General features: G+C 39.4%; 1 protein-coding gene and 1 long non-coding RNA gene across 2 annotated transcripts; one reads left to right on the top strand and one right to left on the bottom strand.

Moving 5' to 3' along the window:
- Positions 1 to 1,623: 1,623 nt before the first annotated feature.
- LOC109197506 (uncharacterized) lies at positions 1,624 to 2,010 on the bottom strand. Its single transcript, XR_002058560.2, has 2 exons — positions 1,873 to 2,010; positions 1,624 to 1,788 (listed from the first exon to the last, which is right to left on the bottom strand). It is a non-coding gene; the product is annotated as an uncharacterized LOC109197506 (long non-coding RNA).
- Positions 2,011 to 7,969: 5,959 nt separating this feature from the next.
- On the top strand, positions 7,970 to 25,254 carry gc2 (guanylyl cyclase 2). Its single transcript, XM_019353477.2, is given in 26 exon segments — positions 7,970 to 8,175; positions 9,845 to 10,314; positions 10,812 to 10,940; positions 11,058 to 11,237; positions 11,401 to 11,518; positions 11,611 to 11,912; positions 12,016 to 12,147; positions 12,404 to 12,507; positions 12,649 to 12,767; positions 13,475 to 13,559; positions 13,732 to 13,828; positions 13,956 to 14,098; positions 14,282 to 14,315; positions 14,317 to 14,364; positions 14,798 to 14,974; positions 15,100 to 15,256; positions 15,343 to 15,492; positions 16,500 to 16,648; positions 16,756 to 16,919; positions 17,049 to 17,241; positions 17,332 to 17,506; positions 18,034 to 18,132; positions 18,262 to 18,356; positions 18,452 to 18,537; positions 20,556 to 20,656; positions 23,583 to 25,254. Coding segments are annotated over 24 exon segments (3,450 nt in total). The 5' UTR covers positions 7,970 to 8,175; positions 9,845 to 9,900; the 3' UTR covers position 20,656; positions 23,583 to 25,254.
- The last annotated feature ends 57 nt before the right edge of the window (positions 25,255 to 25,311 follow it).

The following is a 25,311-nucleotide window of genomic DNA, read 5'->3' as shown; positions in this document are numbered from 1 at the left end:
TCCAGCTGAAGTGAACGCTCCTCACTTTTATAGTATTTGTTGTCTACTTTCTCCTAGTTGCACATGTTTGATAAACACCGTGTAAGATTGATAATGCCAAGAGAGTTCATTTAGGATCAAATTTGACCAAAACCTTTTTTGCCCTAAGACCATGCAATATTGCTTCTACCTCATCCTGGTCTGGATTTTTCTTTAATTTGATTATATTAAAAACCAAAACCATGTAGGGGATAGTTAAAGCTTTGGTTCTCTAGCTAAAGTCAGTTCAGTCTTATCCCAAAGGTCTATCAGCTGATGATTCATGTTGGTGCTCTGTCTGTGTTTTCCAGCTAAGAGTGAGATTACAAAGAGTTTTTGGACATCCTCTCGTTGCCATGACAAATAAACAGCAACCACTCCAACTTTGTGTGTGTCTTAGCTCGAGGACCACTTGGGCTAACCTCCTCCTGGACACTATCTGATGGTGTGATATGGCTTCAAAAGCCAGAGAAATGTGAGTGTTACAACAGAAGCAGTGAGCCTGTTTTATGGAAAGCAACTCAAATTTAGCTTAATCCCTAAGGATGTGGTTGCTTGCTAGTTTGGGGAGTTTACTGCTAATAAACCTGGCTTCTTCCAGCGAGGTAATTAAGTTGTTAGGCCTCTGGCTGTCTCGTCAGGATAAACAGGCTGAGGTGGAAGACAGAGAGGAGTGGGAGGGTGAGTCATGCCGCTTATGGGCTTATCAAACACATCCTTCAGGAAAGAGGGGAGTTCACAAAGATGACACAAAGAAAGCAGTTTTGTTTAGCGAAGCTTGACTTTGTGTTGCAGAGCGTGACGCTGTGATGTGCGTTTTTTACTGGGTGGTAGAGTCCTCCTTTAGTCGGTCTGATTTTCTGACCTGCTGTCATCATTCCTCCCTTGATGTGTGTTCAAATTGCAGCCTGCATCAGATAAGTCAAATTTTTCAAATGACTGAAGGCAGACAACCAAAAAAGGGGGAAGAAGTAGAAAAGAAAAGCACTGAATGGGCGTTTCAACACAAGCTAATGTAAGACTATGTGCATTTAAACAAAAGTAATGAATCTTGTTCTTGAACTTCTACTTTTTAGTTTAATCACAGCACAAATGTCCATCTGTGGCTAGAAATGACCGTTTTACTCACCGCCTGTAATACAGATTAAACAAATAGGAGTTTAAGATCATTTACATTTTTAAGAAAAAAAAAATCATTTTATTTATATTTTGCTATATTTACATTAATATTAATATTTCAAAGTGAGTAAATCTGTTTTTATTATAAACTATGTATTGTAGTGTAGAGAAAATAAAATGAAAATAATTTGCGAATAATTTTAGATATGCTCTGAAAAAAAATCTGTGAATAGGTGAAGCTGTGAATAGGCAGTGGTCGATTGTATACACATTTTAAGCTTCACACTGAAGTTCACTTATTTTACCAGTTGCTGCAGGTATCAGCCATTCAAACCACATTTATTCGAGTGCATAAGAACTGCTGCCCTGGATTCTTAAACTTCCTGCTCAGAAGGCTCATGGAGACTTTTGCTTACACCTCAGGAGCCAGGAACCAATAACAACATTGTGATGCTGAGGCTGGACTCAAAAGCAAGACTCCAACTGTGCACTCAAACAGAGGTTTATTTACACACCAGTGATATTGATAGGGAAAAAGGGGTCCAAGGTTCCAAGGGAAGGTCCGGGGCAGTCCAATCCAACACCGTGACCACACTCACTCACACTCTTTCAGGTCGGGTCCAGGGAAAACAGGCGCAGGTCCACGGAGGTCTAAACAAGGAGATAGAGAAAGGCGTCAATATAGCACAAAGGACCATGGGAAAATACACACGTGAAAGCGCTGGGGTAACTAACACAGGTGAGCATAATGCTCCAGCGAGGAACAGCACTCCAGCAAGGCCTTAAATCCTGTTTAGCTTCATCAGCTGCTGATGAGCTGCAGGTGTGTGTGTGGGTGGAGGTCAGGTGAACCACAGGAACACAGACGCCGCCCTGATGATTGTGGAGAGTATAGCACTCCAGGGGGGGTCATTGATGAACCCTGACAAACGTCCATTTGCCTTCAGAGTAAAAACTGTGACTTCCCTCTGCAACCAACATATTTCACAAACGTGTGATTTTGACTTTGAAGGTGAAGGGTCTCCCTCTTTGTAGACAAATCATCATGCAAACTTGGGCGATTGTGCCAATCCGCTAATACCGAAAGGTGGCTTTTGGTGCAGCCTTTTATATCTTTTTGCAACCTAGCAACAGCCAGCAACCTCCAGAAACCTCTAACAACCACTACAACTGGTTGGTGAATACCAATAATGCCTGGTGGAAAAGATATTGTTTTTAACTCAAGCCATCAGATAGTACTTTTCATGTTAGGCTATGCACTGCGAGTGCAGGAAATGTTGGGGAACAGTGTGGAGGTATTCACGAAGTATGCTAGCTTGCAGCAACATTAACAGGGGGTGATATTGCCAGGGAATATAGACCTATTATCCTGGGGTAAAAATCCTTTCACACCATGTGTTTGAAAAGATATATCTACTGTATTTAACATACATCCAACTGTATTTGGCTAGATGTTAACAGAAATGTGGAAAAACAATGTTTTAGGCACCAGCGTTGAAAGAGTCCAACCTGAGGCCTGAACTAAGAAGGAGGATTTTGTCTTATTCAGTAACTTCAGGGTTAACCCTGGGTTTTACCCCCAACCTAAGGTGGTTCGTTTCTTACCCGTAGACATTTCTATGACAACTTAAACTGTGAATCGATCCTACTCTATGCCATTTTTGTCCAGTCTCTTTCTTACTGCTAAATCACAAACTCCGACCTTGACTGAGGCAAGCGAGGCCTTCAGTTCTTTAGATGGTGTTTTTGGTTCTTTTTTTCACTCCTGAATGAGTCATTGAGACCCTTTAGCCTGCCTCACTTTGACAGACCAGTTCTACTTTAGTGATTTCTTGATTCAACAGGTCTGGCAGTAATCAGGTGTGATTAGTGAAACTAAACTTGGCTTTTTAAAAATGTGGTTAATCACAGATAATTATGTGATTTAAATACTGACCAATCTCTGGGCCTGTGTGACTAGGGCCTTACTATGTCATCACCCTGCCCTTTGGCTTATGATAGTTGGGATGTGATAAGTGATTAAGAGGATGGATGGATGGATTCATGGGTGAATGGATGGACTTAATTGTACTAACAAGGTGTCCAAGAAGTATCTGCTCATTTGTTTAATTACAGAAACTTAGGTTGCTACACCTCATATGGTGGGTGTTGGTGTGGATCAAAGGGCCAATGCCACATTTTTTTGTGTGTTTTGTTTAAGCTTAGCTAGGCAGACTTTGTACCTCAAAGTTACCAAGTAGTCCCCAACCGTGACAATGAGTCCACAAGAGTTATTTTAAAAATCCATATACTTCGGCTGTCTCGTCATAGCCACTTATATGCAACATGGCCTTGAGACGCAGAGTTATGTCACTTGAGAGGCCCGTATACAGCTACTGTCACCACTGATGGAATGTGAAGACTTGTTTTGTCCCACTTGAGGCCTCATCGAACCCCCTCCTGTCCACCAAATCCCTCCGCCTCCTGCACACAGTGGTGCCGCTCAGTCTTGAGAATGAAGGGGCCCTCCATCAGTGGATGCTAAGTGGTCATTTCATAAAGATAAGTGCCATTCACAAAAGGAGCTCATGATCAATTCAAAGAGTTGCTTATGGGAGAGACTGTCAACACCTGCACATAAGGCGACCACTTGGAAGGTAGAGTCACCTGTGGCTGAACTCTGCTGTAGACTTGCATCAGTAAACGCAAAATGAACTCTATGGGAGACACAGCCCCCTATAGTGAAAACTGTTAAGCTAGTTGGAAAGCCTGTATTATATCTCATAGAGATTCTAGTTCTATATTTTTAGGTCAAAATTACAGTTCAAAACTGCGGCTCTCACATTTTCATCTTATGACTTCTTGAAAGGAAATAACTTATCGTTTCTTTGTAAGGAAGTTAATCAAAACAGAGGTTGTGATCTGATATTTTGAAATTAAAATAAAAAAAAAAATATAAAAAACAAACTTTTGCTATTTTACAAGTTCTTTACATAAGTGTAATAGTCTAATTTTGATCGAGTTTATTGGCATAATTGTTCACTAACAGCTTGTCATCTAAACATCACAGATGGTTAATGGCTTAAAATGAGGCACTTTTATTACTCTAAACATTTACACTCAGGACCACTTCATTAGAATAGTTTATATAAGGCAGGATGGAGCCATGCTTTCAAGTTGTTTACACCAAATTCTGACTCTGGTATCTGAACATCACAGCAGAAAAAACGAGACTCATTAGGCCAGGCAATATCTAGTATTGTTCAATTTTAGTGAGCTGATGTGAATTGTAGCCTCAGTCTCCTGTTCTTAACTAACAGGAGTGGTCCTGTGTGGTCTTCTGCTGCTGTAGCCTATTTGTTTCAATTCAGAGATGCTCTTCTGCATACCTTTGTTGTAATGAGTGGTTATTTGTGTTAATGTCCTTTCAACTCGAAGCAGTCTGCAGTCTCCTCTGAGCTCTGGCATCAACAAGGCCTATTCCTCACAGAACTGCCACTCACTGGATATTTTCTCTTTTTTGAGATGTTGCATTGGAAACTCCATTTCAGTGTTAAATTATATGACAGTAAATATTTTTGCTTCGGGGTAAAACGCATCTTTTGGCACATGTAGAAGATTAGCTTTTTGCTGCAGTTATAGAAATCAAAAGGCACTTATAAGCTGAACATGTTTGTGGTTTATATGATACTAATAAGTTCACGAGCTAGTGCTCGGTAGGCAGGCCTATGTGGTGTTCTCGTTTTTAAATGTTACTGAATGAGAAAATGAGAACTCTATGACAGAAAAATGAAAACTCCCAATGTCCTTTTTTGCTAGATTTCCCCTGAAGCTCTGAAACATTTAGTATCCAGCAGCAATTCCTTCCATATTTGGGTTTTGCAATGACAACTAAACCATGTCCAAGATGACTGAGCCAAGAAGCAGAAAGAGTTTTCTCAGATATTGTTTTTGTTCTGTCAGCGTTTTAAAAAAAAATAATAAAATTTTTTTATGGGGCGTTACAGCAGCACTTGTTTAAACGAGAGCTGGGGTCAGAGGGTTCATCTGGCTGATAGGAACTTCACATCTGGACTGATTTGTCCTGGTCTCCAGGTTCAGAGAGCGAGTGATTATGACAGAGTGCTGTAACTTTATTATGCAAACAGTTGTTACAATAGTCTTTGGCAGAACGTTCAGAACCCTAAAGCACACATATGTGTTTTCAAGCCTCAAATCAGGAACAAAAGGCAACCATATTTTTACTTTGTCTTTGTTGTGTTGATTTAATTTGCTTTGGACATTTTGGAGAGGAACTTTTCAAAAATATTTTATATGAATTTGGCAAGCTCCAAAGAAAGGATGATCATGGGAAAACAGGGATAATCAACTCATTATCAGATTAAAAGCTCTGAACAATGACATTTACCCTGCAGAGATGTGTAGCCATGTTGGGCAATAAATTTTGTCACTCCCCCTGAAGCAGGGGGACTCAGTGAAAGCCAAAAATCTGCTTCATCTTAGCACCACTGTTCTCTTGAAGGCTCCACCACAGAACTTATTGAAGTACATGTTGCAGTTGCTTCTGTACTGTGCTGCCCTCTAGCTTTCATATGAGCAACTTACCCTGGAGCCAAATACAACATATAAAGTCTGGAGTAAAAGGAATAAAGTTTTTTGTGGTTTCTTCCAAGAGAATCAGTAGATATAAAGCTAAAAACTCAAAATAAGTTTAAAAACATGTTGTTGTTTTATGGTTCAGAAATTAATGGGATGGCTTAGAGTTTAGAGCAGGGGTGGCCAACTCCAGGCCTCGAGAGTCGGTGTCCTGCAGGTTTTAGATATCACCCTGGGTCAACACGCCTGTATCAAATGATTAGTTCATTATCAGGCCTCTGGAGAACTTCAAGACATGTTGAGGAGGTAATTTAGCCATTTAAATCAGCTGTGTTGGATCAAAGACACATCTAAAACCTGCAGGACACCGGCCCTCGAGGCCTGGAGTTGGCCACCCCTGGTTTAGAGTCTGGGTGTTCAAGATGCATCAGTAGAGGAGCTGAATGTACCACATCTGTAGGCTGCAGTAAAAGTGCCACACTGCTGAATACCATTTGTGCATACATTGTATAAATCAAAGGATTCCTCGGAATATATGACTGACTGTATGCTGCTGCATTCAGTTTTGCTGCATGCTGCATGAAGTTTTACTACGTCACTTTCTCACATCACTTTTTAAAGAACAAGGCTACCTACCTGTTGTTGCTTCTGTTTAGAGCTTTAAGTGGCAGCAAGAGGTGTAGATGCCTGAAAAGATTCCAGGGAATTATGCAGGCTTTAATATCTGTGGAAACACTCACCTCAGTTAGTGGGACAGTTTTACAGAATATTATGTGTTTTGTATGCGAAAAGGTGAAAATAAATGTGCGTTCCATACTTAAAAAATTGTGGTTTCTACAGCCCTCTATCAATTCTGTCAAGATGACCGGTCAAATATCTGGCCAGAAATATGCCACAAACTTGTTGCTGGCAACTAAAATCATCTAGTTGTGGTGAATCTTTCTAAAGAATAGTTAACCATAGTTAATCAGTGGGGGTGTATATATACACTATACCTCCAAAAGTATTCACTCACTCATTCAAATCATTGAATTCAGGTGTTCCAATCACTTCCATGGTCACATGTGTATAAAATCCATCACCTAGGCATGCGGACTGCTTCTACAAACATTGTGAAAGAATGGGTCGCTCTCAGGAGCTCAGTGAATTCCTGTTCCAGTGAATTCCTGTGCAATAAGACTAAACATTTCACAGTCAGCTGTTAGTGGTAATAGAACAGAGCTGGGTAAGCAGATACTGAGGCACATAGTTCACAGAGGTCGCCAAATTTCTGCAGAGTCAGTTGCTACAGACCTCCAAACTTCATGTGGCCTTCACATTAGCTCAAGAACAGTGTGTAGAAAGCTTCATGGAACTGGTTTCCATGGCTGAACAGCTGCATACAAGCCTTACATCAGCAACAATGCAAAATGTTGGATGCAGTGGTGTAAAGCACACCTCCACCAGCCACTAGAGCAGTGGAAACGTGTTCTCTGGTATGAAGAATCATTCTTCTCTATCTGGCAATCTGACTGATGAGACTGAGTTTGATGGTTGCCAGGAGACGATACTTCTCTGACTGTATTATGCCAAGTGTAAAGTTTTGTGGAAGGTGGATTATGATGTGGGGCTGTGTTCAGGAGTTGCACTCAGACCCCTTAGTTCCAGAGAAAGGAATTCTTAATGCTTCAGCATACCAAGACATTTTGGACAATTTCATGCTCGCAACTTTGTGTTTGGGGAAGACCCCTTCCTGTTCCAACATTCCAACATGGCTGCACACCAGTGCAAAGCAGGTTCTGTAAAGATACAGATGAGAGAGTTTGGTATGGCAGAACTTGACTGGCCTACACAGAGTCCTGAACTCCATCCAACAGAACACCTTGAACGCTTTGAGCCAGGCCCTCTTGTTCAAACATCAATGTGTGACCTGCAAGTGGTGGGCCAACATCGAGTAGGATGTCAGTAAAACTCATATGTGTGTGAAGACACAAAAACTACACTGAGATAAATTTGATTATTTTGTCAATACAACGATCTTAATTTATTCTTGTTCTACAGCATTTACACAGGTACAGTTTGCTACTAACACATATGAAAATATGCTTAAAGCCCAATGATGATAATGATCATCGTATTCACTTCCCCTTCTCAGTCAGCGCTGCTTACCGCTCCAAAAGGTCCTGATTGGATTTGATATAATCTGACAAGCCGGCCAGGTCACACACACACACACACACACACACACACACACACACACACACACACTTATTCCAGGTCATCTGATACACACAAATGCACAAGCTGTAAACCTTCTGCAGACTCACTAGCTGACTTAAATGTATGACTCTTCATAATGCAGCAACACAAGACAACTTTACGGACTAAATTCCAGGATGTAAACAAAATGAGAAGATGGAACAAGTCGTAAATGTGGCAGTTTGGTGCACAAGATTTGCCTCTCGTCCCTCTCACCAAAGCATGGTAAGTAACCTGAAAATAAAAAGAATGACAGGCATAACAAGGAACACCTTGTCATAGTTAAATACTGCAAATAAAATTAGATAGACATATATTGAAAAATGAATTAGCCCCAGCTGGTGATGGTAAGAGTAAAGTTGCAAAAATCGGATGAAATCCATTGCTTCTTTAAAACGTCTCAAGCACAAGTATAAAAGTGAAAAATTCACACACCAAGAATCTGCAAAATCTGAGTACTAGAATCCTGTTATAACGCTATGAAATATGAGATATTTGAGAGCCAGGCCACTTGGATTTATCTTTTTGTGTTCATAGCACTGATAATAATTTTACACGAGGATTATGAAACAGTACAAGGTCACACCAGATAATCCTGTTGTACCCAACTGATAAACTGTTGACATGCTTTCAGGTAAAGTTACATTAAAACTCAAATATCTGGTACTGGAGTTTTTACTAACTAACCTGGTTGAAGAGAAATTTGCTGGCAGGTTTCTTCTTCTTTAAAATCAGTAAGAATGCATTATATTTTAAGATGTCACTGGCGTGTAGAAAACAAAGTCAATAAAATCACATATCTGTGAGCATAAAGTAGCACCCAGTAAACTTAAAAATGCAGTAGCTGTAAGTACCCAAAACCATCATTACCACCGCTTGCAGACTTTGCAAAGTCCACATGTGTACACATCTGGGCATCCTTGATTGCATGTACAGTTTGTGTAGTTACACTGTAAAACATGGACTCTGGAATCCCTCTGGCAAATTTCCTTACAAAGGTTTGTTAATTGCAAATTAATTAAATTTAGCTTCAAGCAGTTTTTAGAGATCTTTTTTTTTCCTAAAATATTTGAGGATATAGCGCAAAGTGTTTGCTTACCCTATTTAATTTGTGTTTAAAAGAAAGAAAAAGAAAACAATTAATATAATGTTCTGAATCAAACACCTGCAGATGTAAGGTTTGATGGATGGATGAAATGAAATGAATGATCCAAGAAGAAAAAACAACCCAAAACACTGAGAGAAAGACACGGGCTTCACAAAGAAACCAAAAGGACTGAACAGGAATAGGAAGAGAACTAGCTCAGAAGCAATAAACAGTTGAAACAAATTAGTGGTCTGCAGGGAAGAAAACAGGCACGCAAGTTTAAAACACTCAGGAAGTGATCTTTTAAAATGAAACTGTACACAAAACTACAAGCTCAGACTTCCTCAGCTCATTAGGTTCAAGTGATGTTCAAAAAAAAGAGAGTTGTCTTTGTGACTGAACCTTTGCTTTCTCTGTAATTCAATCTAATACTTTTCTTTTTTTAATGTTTTCTCAAATTTATCTCTATATACACCTGAAATTCAGATAACTCACATTTCTACAGCAACTTATATTTAAAAGATTTATAAGTTATGTCACCATTTCTCAAGCAAGGCGAAATTATTTAGGTTACAGCTCTATGAGTGGAGAAGAGTAAAAAAAAGTCTCATTATTATCCCACAAAAGCATCAATATTTCCTCTAAGTCAGAACTAAACTTGATGAGACTTGGAGTCAAATATCCTCAAACCTCTAAAAAAGACAATCTAGATGGAAACACTGTATCACATTTGTGCTTGCTGAATGTTGTTTGAGGAAAGGAGCTCAAGTGACAGGCTTTTCTTTCTTTCACTCATCTAAACTTTAGGGAAGCAACACTTTCACTTTCAGACTTTCCTCACCAACCTTCCTGTGAGCCTTGAGATGCGACAGCAACGCCGTGCCTTCACCTCCTTACCTCAGACATGGAAGAAGACACCAGAATCATCTCCTGATTTCTGCCTTTCCTACTCGGCTTTTATAATTAAGTCATCTCCCTCGGCTCATCCTCCTTCCTCCTTAAATCCATGCTGCTGCGCTCCAAATCTTCCTCCTTCCCTCACACCCCTTTCCCTTTGTGGCCTGTTGAGGTTCCTCTTCATCCTCCTGGCCTCCCTGTGCTTACTGCCCTGTCCAACCCAGGCAGCTTGGTTTCGGGTTGGAGTGGTGGGGCCCTGGGGATGTGACCCTCTCTTTGCCAAGGCCCTTCCCAGTGTGGCAGCACAGCTCGCCGTCAATCGCATCAACAAGGATGCCTCTCTGTCCTATGCTGTAACATTTGAGTATGCAGTGCTGCAGGTACACAACTGACTGAAGCTCCACACATGATTCACTACTAGCGTTATATTTGCTGATATACATGAACCAAATACATTAAGATTATGGGTTACTCAGCAAGGAAAGCTTTGTTACATAACCAAAGTTAGCTTATTTAGCTGGCAACATTAATCTAGAAATTAAGCCAAAAAAACAAAAAACAAAACAGGAACAAGCATTCAAAAGTACGTAGAGACAAAGAACACCTTATATTAAAGAAATTGCTCAACATTTAAACAGTATGCCACTATAATTTAACTTTGCATTTGCTATGCTGTTGAGTAGCTTAAACACTGGAAACAAAAAGCTAGTCAAGATTTGTTCTTTCTGAACAAACCTATATCCTTGCAGATATAATTTAGCTGCACTACACTGCATGAAAGAAAATTGATGCATGGCCGTTTGAAGTTAATTTACCTTGTTTTCTTTCTGGCTGGTTTGTTTCAGTATTATTTTTTGGATTATTGGATTTTTTTCAGGAGCCATGTGAGACATCCAGGGCACTGGAGGCATTTGTGGGTTTCCACACCAAAGCTTCAGGCTACATTGGCCCAGCCAACCCAGGCTATTGTGATGCTGCTTCAATGCTGAGCAAAGGCTGGAATAAAGTAAGCTGGAATGTGTCTACCACCAATATTTAACACATCAGGAAGAAAAGCTAATCATATTTTGCTGTGATTTTGTCTTGTTACAAAACCTTTTTCTTCTCTACTTTAATCTTCCAGGCACTGTTTCCTTGGGGATGTGTTGGCTATGAGTTGGATGATGTTCGGAGCCATCCGACTTTTGCTCGCTCGATGGCAAGACCTACCTGGGTCCTACTTAGTGTCATGAGCTACTTCAGGTGGGCTCACATTGGCATCATCTCTTCCTCTGAGGACATCTGGATGGAAACAGCAACCAAGGTTTGAAATCCTTTGTTTTCATATTTGGACTCCAAAAACAGCCACAGGTTTCTGAATGCTGCCTAGATACCTAGAAGAGTTACAACATCAAATGCCTGATCATAAAGCCAACACTATCAGTCTTTGAAGTTTTGTCTAGGCCATGTTTCTTCATCATGTCCAGGTGGCTGACGCCTTGAGGAGCCATGGCATGCCAGTCAGACTGGTCACTTTTATGGAGAACACACCTCACGGCATCAGACGAGCTCTCACCAAGGTCCGCAAGATGAGTGAAATACGAGGTCGGTATTCATTTATATTCCTTTAAGTCTCAACTCACTTGCGCTGATGAAACATGTCAGATCTTGATGTTCAGTCTCATTTCTCGTCCCAGTTGTGATCCTCTGCATGCACTCAGTTCTGATTGGTGGCACAGCCCAGAGGCTTCTACTGGAGACGGCCTACGATATGCAGATGATCGATGGCTCTCTAGTGTTTCTTCCTTATGACACACTGCTCTACAGTCTGCCCTACCATAATGTGACCTACCCAGCTCTGAAGAGAAACAACAAACTGCTGCGGGCCTATGATGCCGTGCTGACCATCACCATCGACTCACCCCGGGTGTCGTTCTACGAGGCTTATAGAGAGGCCATGGAAAGAGGAGAGGTGGCGAGTACGTTGAAACCCCAGCAGGTGATGCACGGAAAGAGATTTTAATACATTAAGCATTGTCTTTCTATTGAAGACACTGCCATAAGCAAAGCAGCTGAAGTTGACATCTCTGTGTGTGCTGTAGGTATCGCCTCTGTTTGGTACCATTTACAACTCTGTCATCTTCATGGCTCATGCAGTGCATCGGGTTCGGGAGTCCAGGGAGTGGATGTCTGGAGGAAATTTGGCACAACAGAGCCGAAACTTGGCCTTCCAGGTAATGAGACACAGCACTGGGTCTACTTTTTTTGTGCCTAACTCCTTGCTGCTGTTGTATGCTTTCCATCTATTTCGGTTTCTGAAGCTGGTTTAGTGTACAATATAACTCTAAAAAGTTAGTTTTCTCACTAGGTAATATAATGCATTTCTGTATTTAATTATTTAATAAAATAGAATAGCCTATATGATAAGATGAGAAAGATCTATACAAAGGATAAACGGACGTAGCCTTTTTTTTTTTTTTTTTTTTGCAGGGCTTCAGCCACCCAATTAAAACTAATGGGTCTGGAGCAGCTCTGCTGGAATACCTCATACTGGACACAGATGGAATATCTTGGGAGCTGAAGCCAACACACAGGTATTTAAGAGCTGAGATTGCATGTTTAGTGTTTTATTGTGTCTGACCAGGAAATGAAGGAAGGAAGGCAAGTCAAGAGAAATGCTGTACAAGTGCAGATACCATTCAAAATTAACAACTGATCTAACTGACTAATGACAGGATCGACATGGAGATCGGTATGGTCCGCTTCTTGGGTAAAGACATCCATTTCCCTCGAGGTTATGGACCCAAGAAAGACGCCTCGTGCTGGTTTACTCCAGGAGTCATCTGCTCAGGAGGTGAGGATGTAGCAACTTTGACTTCATCCATTGGGTTACTGCTGTGAAGCTAGAAAAGGCACCAACACCACAAATACAATACATTCAAGAGTGTGTTTCAATGACTTAAATGACTAGCCTATTATAACCCAACACTTTCCTAAAAAGGCATAATTTTAAGCCATTATAAAATAATGAAATAACAATAAAACGGTTGAGTTACACAAAAAAATCCCAACCCTTAAAATAGTTATTGAGGAAATTAGCTAAAAGAAACAAAAACCTGTATTTTTCTGCGGTAAGGTTGGACATTTTAACATTGGAGTCTATGGGGCTTGACTCATGAAGGCAGCCCCTTGTGGCCATTTAAGGAACTGCTGTAAGTTGCTGCTTGGCAAGGACCAAGCACACGTCTATACACAGTATGTCACATTGATCTCTGTGCTCTTGATGTTTCAGTGTACATTTGAGATATTTAAGAATGATAAATGACACTTCAAACAAATATATAATTATATGTGCAGTTCCAAGAAAGTGTTTGTCTTTTGTTTCAAAAATTTCATTACAAGTATTTGTACCATTGGAAGTGTCATACCTAGTTCACAATTTCATTTAAACCAACAATTAAAATTAAAGCTTTGACAATTTAAGCTAGTAAATGTTTGCATTTTATTACAGATTTTTTTTAAGATAAAATTTGTTTTTCAACTTCTTCTTCTCTGTTCCAGGAGTGGATTTGTTCTCAACCATAAGCGTGCTCCTTGGGGTGATTGCTGCCTTTATTGTTGCTGTGCCACTAATTTACTGCATCAGGTACAAAGATGTCTTAAAACATGATGTTGGGCCTAAGAGGTCTGGAATATTAGTATAAATTAAAATCTTTCCAGGTAAAAACTTTAGAACTTATCATCATGTAGCTGTTTTTCTGATATCTTTGTGCCTCAAGCATTAACTTTCATCAGCCTCCCTTATTTCCATTGATCAGGCGACGGATAAATCAGATCCGGCTGGTCAGAGGTCCCAACAAGATTTTACTTACACTGGCCGATGTCACATTCATAAACCCATCACTTAGCAACAAGGTTAGCCTCCGTCTACTTAGAATTCTGAATTCTTAATTTAACATTTTCCTGTATTTATCCAAACTGATAATATTATGTGATGTAAAGTTGAAACCGACTGAAAGTAGACAAATTTTCTTCTCTGTAGAAGCTGAGTCTTGATGACAGTAGGACTAGCGGCATGAAGAGCATGTCTGAACGCAGTCTTGCCTCAACGATTTCCACCCAATCGCCAGCCACCTACGAAAACTCCAACGTTGTAATTTTTGAGGCAAGGCCATCCATTTATGAGCTACAGTGCAATAGTTTCGAAACTGTACAGATATAAAACAGTTACAGATTGCTCCATGTAACTCATGCAGCAATGGTCCAGCATAGATGTGCAAAAAATACTAAAATTAAAAGGATTTATATGGCTTAAAAGCCTAAAAAGATGTCTAAGTATTTGCGCTGTTTGGTGTTTTTCTCCACTAGGGGGGACTGGGCGTGGCTGAAGAGGCTTCCTTATGGGGACGTTTAGCAGCATCAATCCCAAAACGAGTGATGTGTTTGAACTGGTACGCGATATTGTTACATGACAAAGTAGATATTTTTCAGTTTAACTACTTTCTTCATAAAGTCAACATCTGACAACCTCCCATGTATCCTTAATGACTTGTTTTGAAAAAACCTTAGTTTACATGATTAAAGTTGTGGTTTGGCATCCAAATAGTTATAGAATAGTTTCTTGGTTTCCAGCTTCAGGGATTTCTCTTAGTAGGCTTTAAAGAGTAAAGAGTTAAAGAATGTCATACATAAAATCTAATTTTGTTACCAAGAACCAGAAAAAAATGTCAGTGCACTTACTGCCACCATGAACATGAGTATGAGGTTCTCAGCTGATGACATGGTGTTTTGTTGTAGAGACAGATTCAGTTATACCTTCTTGTTGTTGTAATCCTTGGTCTTGTAAGCCCAAAAAGGTGAAAATCAAGATGTTTCTGTCTGCAGATGAAGGACATGCGTCATGAGAACGTCAACCCTTTTCTTGGCTTTTTTCATGACTGTGGCGTATTCGCCATTGTGACTGAGTTCTGCTCCAGAGGCAGCCTCGAGGACCTGCTCCTAAATGAAGATGTCAAGCTCGACTGGATGTTCAAGTCATCTCTGTTGCTGGATCTAATTAAGGTGAATTGCAGATTAGGAGCAGATAGCAGGAACATGAGTATTTTTTAGTATTTTTTTAGACAAGGAACATATCGCTGTCTGCAGTCAGGATTAATCAAAGAGTTTTAAAATGTTATACTTTTAAGGGTATGAAGTATCTCCATCACCGTGGAGTGTCTCACACTCGTCTAAAGTCTCGCAACTGTGTGGTGGATGGACGTTTTGTCCTGAAGGTTACAGATTATGGCTACAATGAAGTCCTAGAGGCTCAGAGGTTCCCCTATGTTGAGCCACATGCAGATGGTGAGGCAAACTATGCATTAGGAAGCGTTACTTGAACAAAGCACTATCAACCTGTTTTAAAAATAATGCTCTCATCTTTGTGCAAGAGTTACTTTGGACTGCTCCAGAGATCCTGAGGAGTGGCCAGGCAGGACTACACGGGACTTTACCCGGTGATGTGTACAGCTTCGCCATCATCATGCAGGAGGTGGTGGTGAGAGGGCCTCCATTCTGCATGTTGGACCTGTCTGATAAAGGCAAGAGAATAGCTTCACACTAATAAACCTCCCAAATCTAGTAGAAATGCGTAAGTCCAGACTCAGAGAACATAATTTAGACAGCTTCAATTCTTGACAAGATTAGATTCTTCTATGAAAAGAGTCCTCCAATTTAAAGGCTCCAGCAGGCAGAAATCTAGAGTGAACTTGTGTCTACACATAACATGCAACTTAGCAAAGAACCAATTTTAAATTGCATCTTTGGGTGCTTGGGTACTAGCAGCTTAGTTTGTTCCCATTTCTTTGGTTGAATGTACAAAAAATTCAAAAGACATGAGGTCAGGAGAGAGGAACACATTGTGTTTACAGTCATCTATAAGACACAGTAGGGGCTCTTTGTTGCTGCACTTCAGCCAGTGGTTTTGGAGATCTTGTCAAAATTGATGGAATTATGAATGCAGAAAAGTACATTCAGATTTCGACCACAATGCAATACTATCTGGAAAACATTAAAATGGCAACAGTTTTATTTTCCAGCATGATAATGATCCCAAACACACTGCCAGAGCAGTAAAATGATACCTGGATAGAACACACACAGTGGAGCACTATAAGTCATGGATTTGCCTCATTAGTGCCTGGACCTCAACATTGCTGAAGCATTTTGGGATCATCTAAAGGCAGCCAACATCCAAAAGAAGCGCTTTGAATGTCCTTCAAGAAATCTGGAAAACTATTCCTGAAGACTACTTAAAGAAATTACAAGAAAGCTGCCTAAGAAAGTTAAGGCTATGTTGAAGAACAAAGGTGGTCATACCAAATACTGACCTTTAGGCTGGTTAGAACTGTACAAGCTCTGTTTCTTTCTTATATACTGTATTTCTGTATTTCTATGTATGTTTGCAGATGTTTCAGTAAATCACTGCACATATGTTCTTAGCCAAATGGGGGAGGTGTAAAGTTGATAAAAATTGATTCCTTCTGGATCAATTGACTTACCAGTACTGGCATCTTCATTTAACTGCTGGTGTTTCTCTGTGTTTTAGAAATAATAGAGAAGCTGTGTAAGCCTCCTCCTCTGTGCCGTCCAGTGGTCAGTCCGGACTATGCTCCAATGGAGTGTATCCAGCTGATGAAACAGTGCTGGAACGAACAGCCAGACAAGCGGCCGGCCTTTGACGAAATCTTTGACCAGGTGGGACTATTACAAAATATACATTTTTATTTTGAGAAAATATGTTTGAAACAATATTTCTTGGAGAACTCTGGTGGGTTTTGAGAATGTTGATGTTCTCCTTTCAGTTCAAAAACATCAACAAGGGGAAGAAAACCAACATCATTGACTCTATGCTGAGGATGCTGGAGCAGTACTCGTCTAACCTGGAGGAGCTAATCAGAGAGCGGACAGAGGAGCTGGAGATAGAAAAACAGAAGACAGAGAAGCTTTTGACACAGATGCTGCCTCCGTAAGTAATTATTTAAAATGGTATAAAGATGAGGCTAATGCTGTTACCTTTACACATTATTTGATACCTGGCACTTTCCTCCTGTTTACCTGGCCACAATCACACTTATTTTCACTTTTTTTTTTCCAGGTCTGTGGCAGAGGCTTTGAAGGTGGGCGGGACAGTTGAACCAGAATATTTTGACCAGGTGTCACTGTATTTCAGTGACATCGTTGGCTTCACCACCATCTCAGCTAATAGCGAACCCATTGAAGTGGTCGATCTCCTCAACGACCTCTACACGCTCTTTGACGCCATCATAGGAAACCATGATGTCTACAAGGTAATAATCTTCTATGTAGTTGTACTGTGCCTTCAGGTATTAAATCTCATCACATGACATTGATGCTTATTCATTTCTGATCTCCTCCAGGTGGAGACAATAGGCGATGCTTACATGGTAGCGTCAGGTGTTCCAGTTCCTAATGGCATCCGACATGCTACAGAAATAGCCAACATGGCTCTTGACATTCTGAGTGCTGTGGGGACCTTTAAAATGAGACACATGCCCGATGTTCCAGTGAGGATACGAATAGGACTTCACACAGGTATTAAAGCATTAGTGCAATATCTGAAGTAGGGGTTTTTAGTTGTACGGTTGTCAGTGTAGAGTAATTTGAAGTAATGTACATTTCATGGTTATTTAAAATGTAAGCATATATGAAGTGTCAATGATTTTATTGGCACAAAATTCGATAAACTACCAGAAACCTAAAGCCACTGACTTTTAACCATTTAGAATATGGATACAGCTACTTTGCTGTCACACAAGTTTCCCTCTGTAGCCTCAATTTGAACCTCTTGGCTGTTGCCAACTTGTCAACAAGGTAGACATATGTAAAAGAGGACCCTCCTTTATTATTATTTTTAGTCCAAACTGATCCATAAGTTAGAAAATTATATGATTTTCAGTGAGACTTCAAATTGAAGTCATAAACTCATCACAAAACAATTTACTTACCCACTCACTGGCAAGTTTATTAGGTTAAATATCTAATCAGCCAATCATGTGGCAGCAACTCAACGCACAAGTAGACATTGTCGAGATGACCTGCTGTGTACGTATGTGTTGTAGGTCCGTGCGTAGCAGGTGTTGTGGGTCTCACCATGCCTCGCTACTGTCTGTTTGGAGACACAGTGACCACTGCCTCTCGTATGGAGTCCAGCGGGATGCGTAAGTTGCTAATCTATAAACGGAAAAATCAGTAGATGGATGAAATAGCCAGACAGGAATGTGGACTTTGGTTGTGAAGTCACCTTTCTTCACCTGGAAATGTATCTGTTAAACATTAATCTGTTACAGCTTACAGGATCCATGTTCATCAGAGTACTGTGAAGGTCCTCCATGAACTAAATCTTGGCTACAAGTTGGAGTTGAGAGGAAGGACAGAAGTCCGGGTACAGCCCTTAAACACAAAATATGGGTTTCACCATTATGATCAGATGAAGTGGAAAGGGAAGCCTCTTATAGTTTCTTTCTATATCTTTCTCAGGGGAAAGGAATAGAGGAGACCTACTGGCTCGTAGGGAGAGATGGATTTACCAAACCCCTGCCTGTTCCTCCAGAACTCAAGTCTGGGTAGGGATAAGTGACTTTTCTCCTTCTTTTGTGTTACTCTGCCTTTTCCTTTTTACCCTCAACTTTTTGCACTTGACGGTGTCTAACTTTCTGAGTCCTGCACTGGTCCATCCACTAAAAACAATTCTCATGCTTGTTTTAGTGTAAAAACAACCACATCATGCCATTGCTCAAATTTGAAATCATGCAGCCATTTAAATGCCCCATGACTGCTTTAAAAATGAAAGATAAAACCCACCTTATAGGCAGTTTTTGTCAGGCCTACGATGCTCTTTCAATTTTTCTCTGTGTTTAGTGGTAACTCGAACAAAATTCTCTCACAGATAGAAATTTTAGTGACCATTAAATTATGTACAGATGGTTATTGTTGAATGTGACAAATGAAACAAACACAAATGGGGAACGTAACATTGCATTTGGGATGATGAAATAAACACAATATATAGGAAAATCCAAATAATTCAGGTTTATAATAACTTGCAGTTATTCATTGCTGTGTGTGTGATGACGTTTGTGTAAAGCTTTTTTAAGACTGGCCCAGTTGTTAGGGAGCAAATAGTTTACATAAAGACATATACAGACATGCACCATGACCATAATAGTAAGAAGTGCAGGTCACACCCTGCCTGACCTTTTGAGCTACTGTTATTTTAGTTTAAAGACTAAAACGAGAATCAGTTCATTTGGAGGGAATTTTTCAAAATAACAGCTATTAGTTTGTTCTGAAAAGTTTACAGAAATATATCATATTTTCAAAATAAATGACCTCAAGTAGTTATTAATGACAGCTAAAGCAAAACAAAACAAAAAAATACCCAAAACAAAATAAAAAACAACAAAAAAAACCCCCTTGTCCATTTACATTATAAATAATTCCACAGACTTATCAAAAGTATGAACCTGAAATTTATTTTTAAACCTGCTTTCTTTAAAAATGGACAGCAAAGAATAAAATATTTTGGCTTCCCTATCCTACATGTGTTTGCAGATGTCTTCCACCTTACACAAATTATGACAAATTTTGCACCCACTCCACCAAGATTGTTTTCTCTAACCATCTCCGAGTATCATCATGGGATAATTCATAATTTCGACAGCAATCTGCAACAATTTAATGTCTCTAATGCAGAAGAACAGAAATTACTTTTGGTACCCTGGGATGTTTTATCTGATTTCTGATAATTCACTGGAGAAAACTTCAAAACATGTATTTTAAAGGGTCATATCATCATGTGGGATCAGTCAAAACATGTTTAAGCTCATGAACTGCCTCATTGTTAGCAGCTCCAAGTTTGATTCCAGGCCCATCTTCTATTTGTGATTCCTTCCTCAGCTTTCTTAAAACTCCAGTTTGAATGTGAGAACCTGAACCATCCAAGCAAAGCAAAATAAACTCTTTAAAAAGGAAAAACTGAGAACAGTGTTTAGATTCTGGTTGGAAAAGCAGGGAGGGGAACTGAGTTGCTCCAAACATACTTTTAAATGTCATTTCTCATCAAATTTGAAAAGTCAAACATAATTACTAATGTTTTCTCTCCATGGTGTTTGGTTAGGTTTAGATGCAAAAACTGGATAAAAGGTTGAGTTAAAAGGAGAAAAGACTGACTGCAGGTATCCATCAGAATTAATATTGCAACTGTGTTACTGCTACTAACAAAACCACAACTTATAACTTACAATACATTTAGGTCATTTCAGACATTTGAAAAAATAATGCTTGCTTTTTGGAGTACGTAGTTTTGTAGAAGTTGTCACATTTACATCTGTTTGTTGGTAATGGCTTGGTGTGCCTTGTTCACTTAAACTGTACACTGAGCACAAGATTTAAGCCTTTATTATGATACAGACAGGCTCCTTTGCTAACATTACAGGATAAAGCTGTGGGCCTAAGCAGTGGCTATTACTATAAATCCACCTGTCAGCTAATCTGTTCTTTGGAGAGAAAGTCGAGCCATTGCAGGACTACACTGTGTGCGTGTGTGTGTGCTGTCATCACGCTGTTCACTTCATCTCAACAGGCAAATGGCCCATGGGCTGCAGATGGCCGAGATAGCCCAGTACAAGAAACGGAAAGCCGAGAAACAACAACAGGAACAACTTGCAAAGAAGAAAAACTGAGGTAATGTTATGCATTATAAAAAAATGTATAACATTACTGGCTTGGTTGGCAACGTTACTCATCATTGGGCAAACATATGTTGGGGAATGAACTGTCTCAGTGCGGTTTGTTTGCATTTTATTGCGTCTTCAATGTGACACCTTCAAAGTCACACAAGAAATCTTAGCCACAGCATGAAGCAGCTCGTCATATAAATGGGAATCTGGTACAATAGCTCTTTGAGCTTTTTCAAAATAAAGGCCTGAGCCAACACGTATATTCCCCAACCAGCTGTTGAGCGGTTGCTGGAGCTTGCTTACTGGTCCTAAAGATGATGCTCTGCCAAAACCCTCCTTTAAATTGCTTTGGTCACTACCAGATTGCCATGGTTACCCATAGTTGGGTTGGCAACCCATAGTTGCATGGAACTCATCAACTTGTAACTGCAAACACTTTTTTAACAAACCACCAAACAGTAATGAAACTTTAAAAGATAAGTTATGCCTTAGCACTGAAACCAGCATCTTTCAAAAGGAGAAACTTATGGTCCCAATTTCCAGTTTGTCAAGCCTTGACTGGGGCCTAATTAATTATGTCAATCATTATTACTTGAGAATTATTGATCATACAAAAAGCCTGCAGACATGAAAAAGCGGTTAGGAAATCTAATGTTTGAATAAATTTCTTCTGTTCATTCATTTTACCGTTACACTGTTACTCATATCTGATGTGAAGTTTCTTGCAGCTTAAACTAAACGAAAGATTTCCTGTGGGATTTTGAAGTCAGTCAAGAGACAACTAAATGCAAACAAAAACGGCAATATCTAAAGACAGTTCAAGGGAGAGATGTGGGGATTTTGTCCATTAAATAGAAAGTCCTCTTTTTTATCATTGACAAAACTCAGTTCTTCTACTTTACAAGTTTTTTTAAATGAAAATGTCACATGTGGACCATTCGCCACATCACTGTTGTCACTCGAAATGTTTGAGCTAATCATAAACTTAATTTTTTAAAATTTCATCTGTTTAAGGTTCTTACCCCATCAGAGGGAAATATTCCCAAAGCAAGCTTTTCGTTTAATGTGGTGATGTACCGACACCAACTGACCTGGGCTGAAATGTGAAATCTGATATGTCATGGTGCTTCTTCATACATGTCTGCAGTACAGATGCTTTATTTTCATTAGTGCACCTCTAAATTGACTATGTACTGAGGAAACACCACGAATGTCTTTATATTTGTTGTATTTATGACCTTGTCTGTATAGATGTTATTTCCAATGTTTACTTCCTTTTTTTCTTTTCTTAATTGTACAGTCATGTGAAAAAGAAGGCTTTCACAGGAGTCTATGCAGTTGTGTGAAATCTATGTTTGTGGTCACTGTCCTGTTACATTACCCATATAGGGCCAAACTTAGACAGATTTGCTGACACCTCTGAAATACCTTGGTATACAGAGGAGTTCATGGTCAACTCAATGATTGCAAGCTGTCAAGGTCCTGTGGCTGCAAAACAAGCCCCAAATCATCACCCCTCCACCACCGTGCTTGACAGTTGGTATAAGCCTGTTTGTGCTGAAGTGCTGAGTTTGGTTTTCTCCAAACATGGCCCTGTACATTATGGCCAAATATCTCCTCATTTGGTCTCATCTGTTCAAAGGACATTGTTCCAGAAGTCTTGTGGTTTACCCAGACGCGACTTTGGAAACTTAAGCTATTCTTTTTAGAGAAAAGGTATCTTCTGGCAACCCTTCCAAACAAGCCATACATTTTGAGTCTTTTGCTAATTGTGCTGTCATGAATTTGAACTTTTAACTAACTGAGGCCTGTAGAGTCTGAGATGTAGCTCTTGGATTTTTCGCAGTTTCTTTGAACATTGAACATGATCTGACCTTGAGGTGAATTAGCTGGGGCGTCCACTCCTGGGAAGACTATGGCATTGTGTTAACAAGCACCTCAATACTCCAGACCACCAAGCTACCAAAACTTACACTCTCTGATACTTCCTATTGGAAGCAGTGTACTTAGTTTTTCGCAGGATTTCAGAGAGTCCTGTAAAAACTTTCTGTTTCGCATGATTGTACTTGTTATAAATTCCTGTGTTTCAAACCTTCCAAAATGAACTAAAGCCATCAAGAGACTGTGAAGAAACAGTTACTATAACTTCATGCTCAAAGTTTCTACTGTGTTGAAGATACATAGATACAGGTTGAACTGGGGTTGGCCTATACTTTCATGTATTACCAGTTTGTAATTCTAGAATGCAAACTAAGCCATTAGGAGCACATTGCTTTTTAAAATGGCAGCATAACAAAGCCTCAATAAGGAAACAGATGTAGCTAGTTAAAGTTAAAGAAACAGCAGTACACACCCAAAAACACCTAAACACATAACAGTAATTAGATTTTGCAGATGGTAATTGCATAAAGTGCCTTTAAAAGTATTGTTCAACATCCTGTTAAAAGGTCAGATTAATACTCCTTATATCGGTACAGTAAAACACCACTTTAGCTAACTAATATCTGGTTAGCTAAAGTGAGCTAAACAACTTGCTAGGCTATGCAGAAGTTAAAAGATATGCAAATTTAGCCTAACTTTTGAAAAGTCATCTATTTGGCTGTTTTAATTAATAAAACAGTTTTTGTTCTGGTTCCAGACCTAAAGCTAAGCTATGCTAATCACTACCTGACTATAGCTCTTCCAGACTTTCATGGATACGAGTGTTAGTGATTTTATCGTCTAACTCATAGCGAGAAACTAAAGAAGCTTATTCCCCAAAATGTTTCATTTTTTCTTTAAAGATTCTTTTATATCTGTTTTGTAATAATTTACTCATAGCTGAAGTTAATTCCAACATTAAAAGAAGTAATCTTTTCCCATCTTGTGTTAATTTTCTGTTCATCTTTCCTTCTTCTTCCCCCTTTGATTGCTTCTCCTCTTCCTCTCAGCACCAGCATTTGCATTCCGAGGAAGCAGTCGAAGGACATGAAGCTAATGTTTCACAAGGCAGTGAAAAAAATATCGCACGTCCGTGTTGTGACGCAGCTCTACATGCACGAAGACGACGACAACGTCATGATGACGCATCACTGAATAACCTGTAACTCATGACTTTGCCTCAACTGGACACCGGACAGTACTATCTCCAGACTCTGTGCTATTCCAGTGGGGAAGACCAGTAGAGAAAATGGATACAAGTACCATCTTGAACCTCCAGGGACATAAAACATGAAACTTTTCATGTCCTCACTAAAATCTGATGGTGATTTTCCACAGAGGGCAGTTGACAGGAGGAGGATGTGGCTAGTGAAAGTGTAATTTCAGATTGTGTTTAAGTCTGTGTGCATTAGCGTCTTGAGCCGAGGAGATGTAGTCCAGTATGGAGCTATGAATAGAGGCCAGCAAGTCTAGACTCAGCAAAGCAGGGATCTGCAGAAGCTGTCTGTCAGCAGCTGAGGAGCACAGCTAATCCAAACATCCCATTCCTTTCCTCCTCCTTCAGTTGGTTTCTGTCTGAAGGAGGAAGAGGTGAGGAGAACCCTGCATTTGTATTTGAAACACCCAGAAATAAATACTTTTTTTTTTTTTTTTTGCCAAAATCATATAAAGGTAGTTAAAGGTTAAATCTTAAAAACACTTTGCTTTGTTTTACTGCTAATATAAAACCCAAAGATATTAAAGTTGCATTATAAAAAACTAGGAAACACTTGGATTGGGATTTTTTTAAATTACTAATGTAATCTTATGTTACAAAGGAAACACTCCTCAGATTAAAGTCTGGATAAGGAGCAATGGTGATTCTATAGTGTGTTAGTGCCCCTCACAGGAAGCCCCTCCAACCAATGTTTATCACCATTAGCTTATAAATAATAATAACCTACAAAAAAGTTCAGAGGCAGCTTTTATCACTTAACTACAAAAAGATATTTCCCATGTTAGCTGATTTTACCCTCCAAATCACCCCATTACTGGTGTCTTAAATAATGTTAGGTGAAACTTTACAAATGCTTATTGCAGTACCAATGCCCACCTCCAACATCTGGTTTACCTCCAGTTACTAGAGTACAAAAAAAAAAAGATTATTGGCTCTCATAAACAGTAATTTCTAATATGGACAATATGCTTGGTAGGAACTGAATGTAAACCACTGAACCAACGTCATTTGACCAGATTCTTTTAAATTGAATGTTTTACATTATACATGTCTAACAAAAATTACATATAATCAAATTGCATAAAGTCAACATTTTGGGCATGAATATTGTTTTGAGTGCGAGTGATTGCAATGATGCTGCATGTAGTTTTTATGTAGGTAAATGAGACATATGTTGTTTCTACGTTAAGTCGAGCACTGCCTTAGTTTTTAGGGTCAGTTTTAATCTATGCAGGGCTCACTATGTTGGCTTGCACTACTTCTTCTTCTGAGATTTTCCATCTTGAAGCTGTTTCCCTTTGTTTGCCAGAGTTTTTCTGAAATAAATGTTACATATGTTTGTTCAAGTTCACAATTTACAGTTTAATTTGTGGTTATATCTAAAATCAGTGTTAACTGGACTTTTATCTATCACATTTTTATAACCCAGTGACTCCAATAAAGTTTTTATGGCTTCTAAATATGTACATACACTATATTTCCAAAAGTATTCATTCGTCTGCCTTGACATGAATATGAATTCG

This window comes from Oreochromis niloticus, linkage group LG3, assembly GCF_001858045.2.
Source record: "Oreochromis niloticus isolate F11D_XX linkage group LG3, O_niloticus_UMD_NMBU, whole genome shotgun sequence".
NCBI lineage: Eukaryota > Metazoa > Chordata > Actinopteri > Cichliformes > Cichlidae > Oreochromis > Oreochromis niloticus.
Note: the sequence above shows the minus strand (reverse complement) of the source record. Positions and strands in the feature narration are given on the sequence as shown.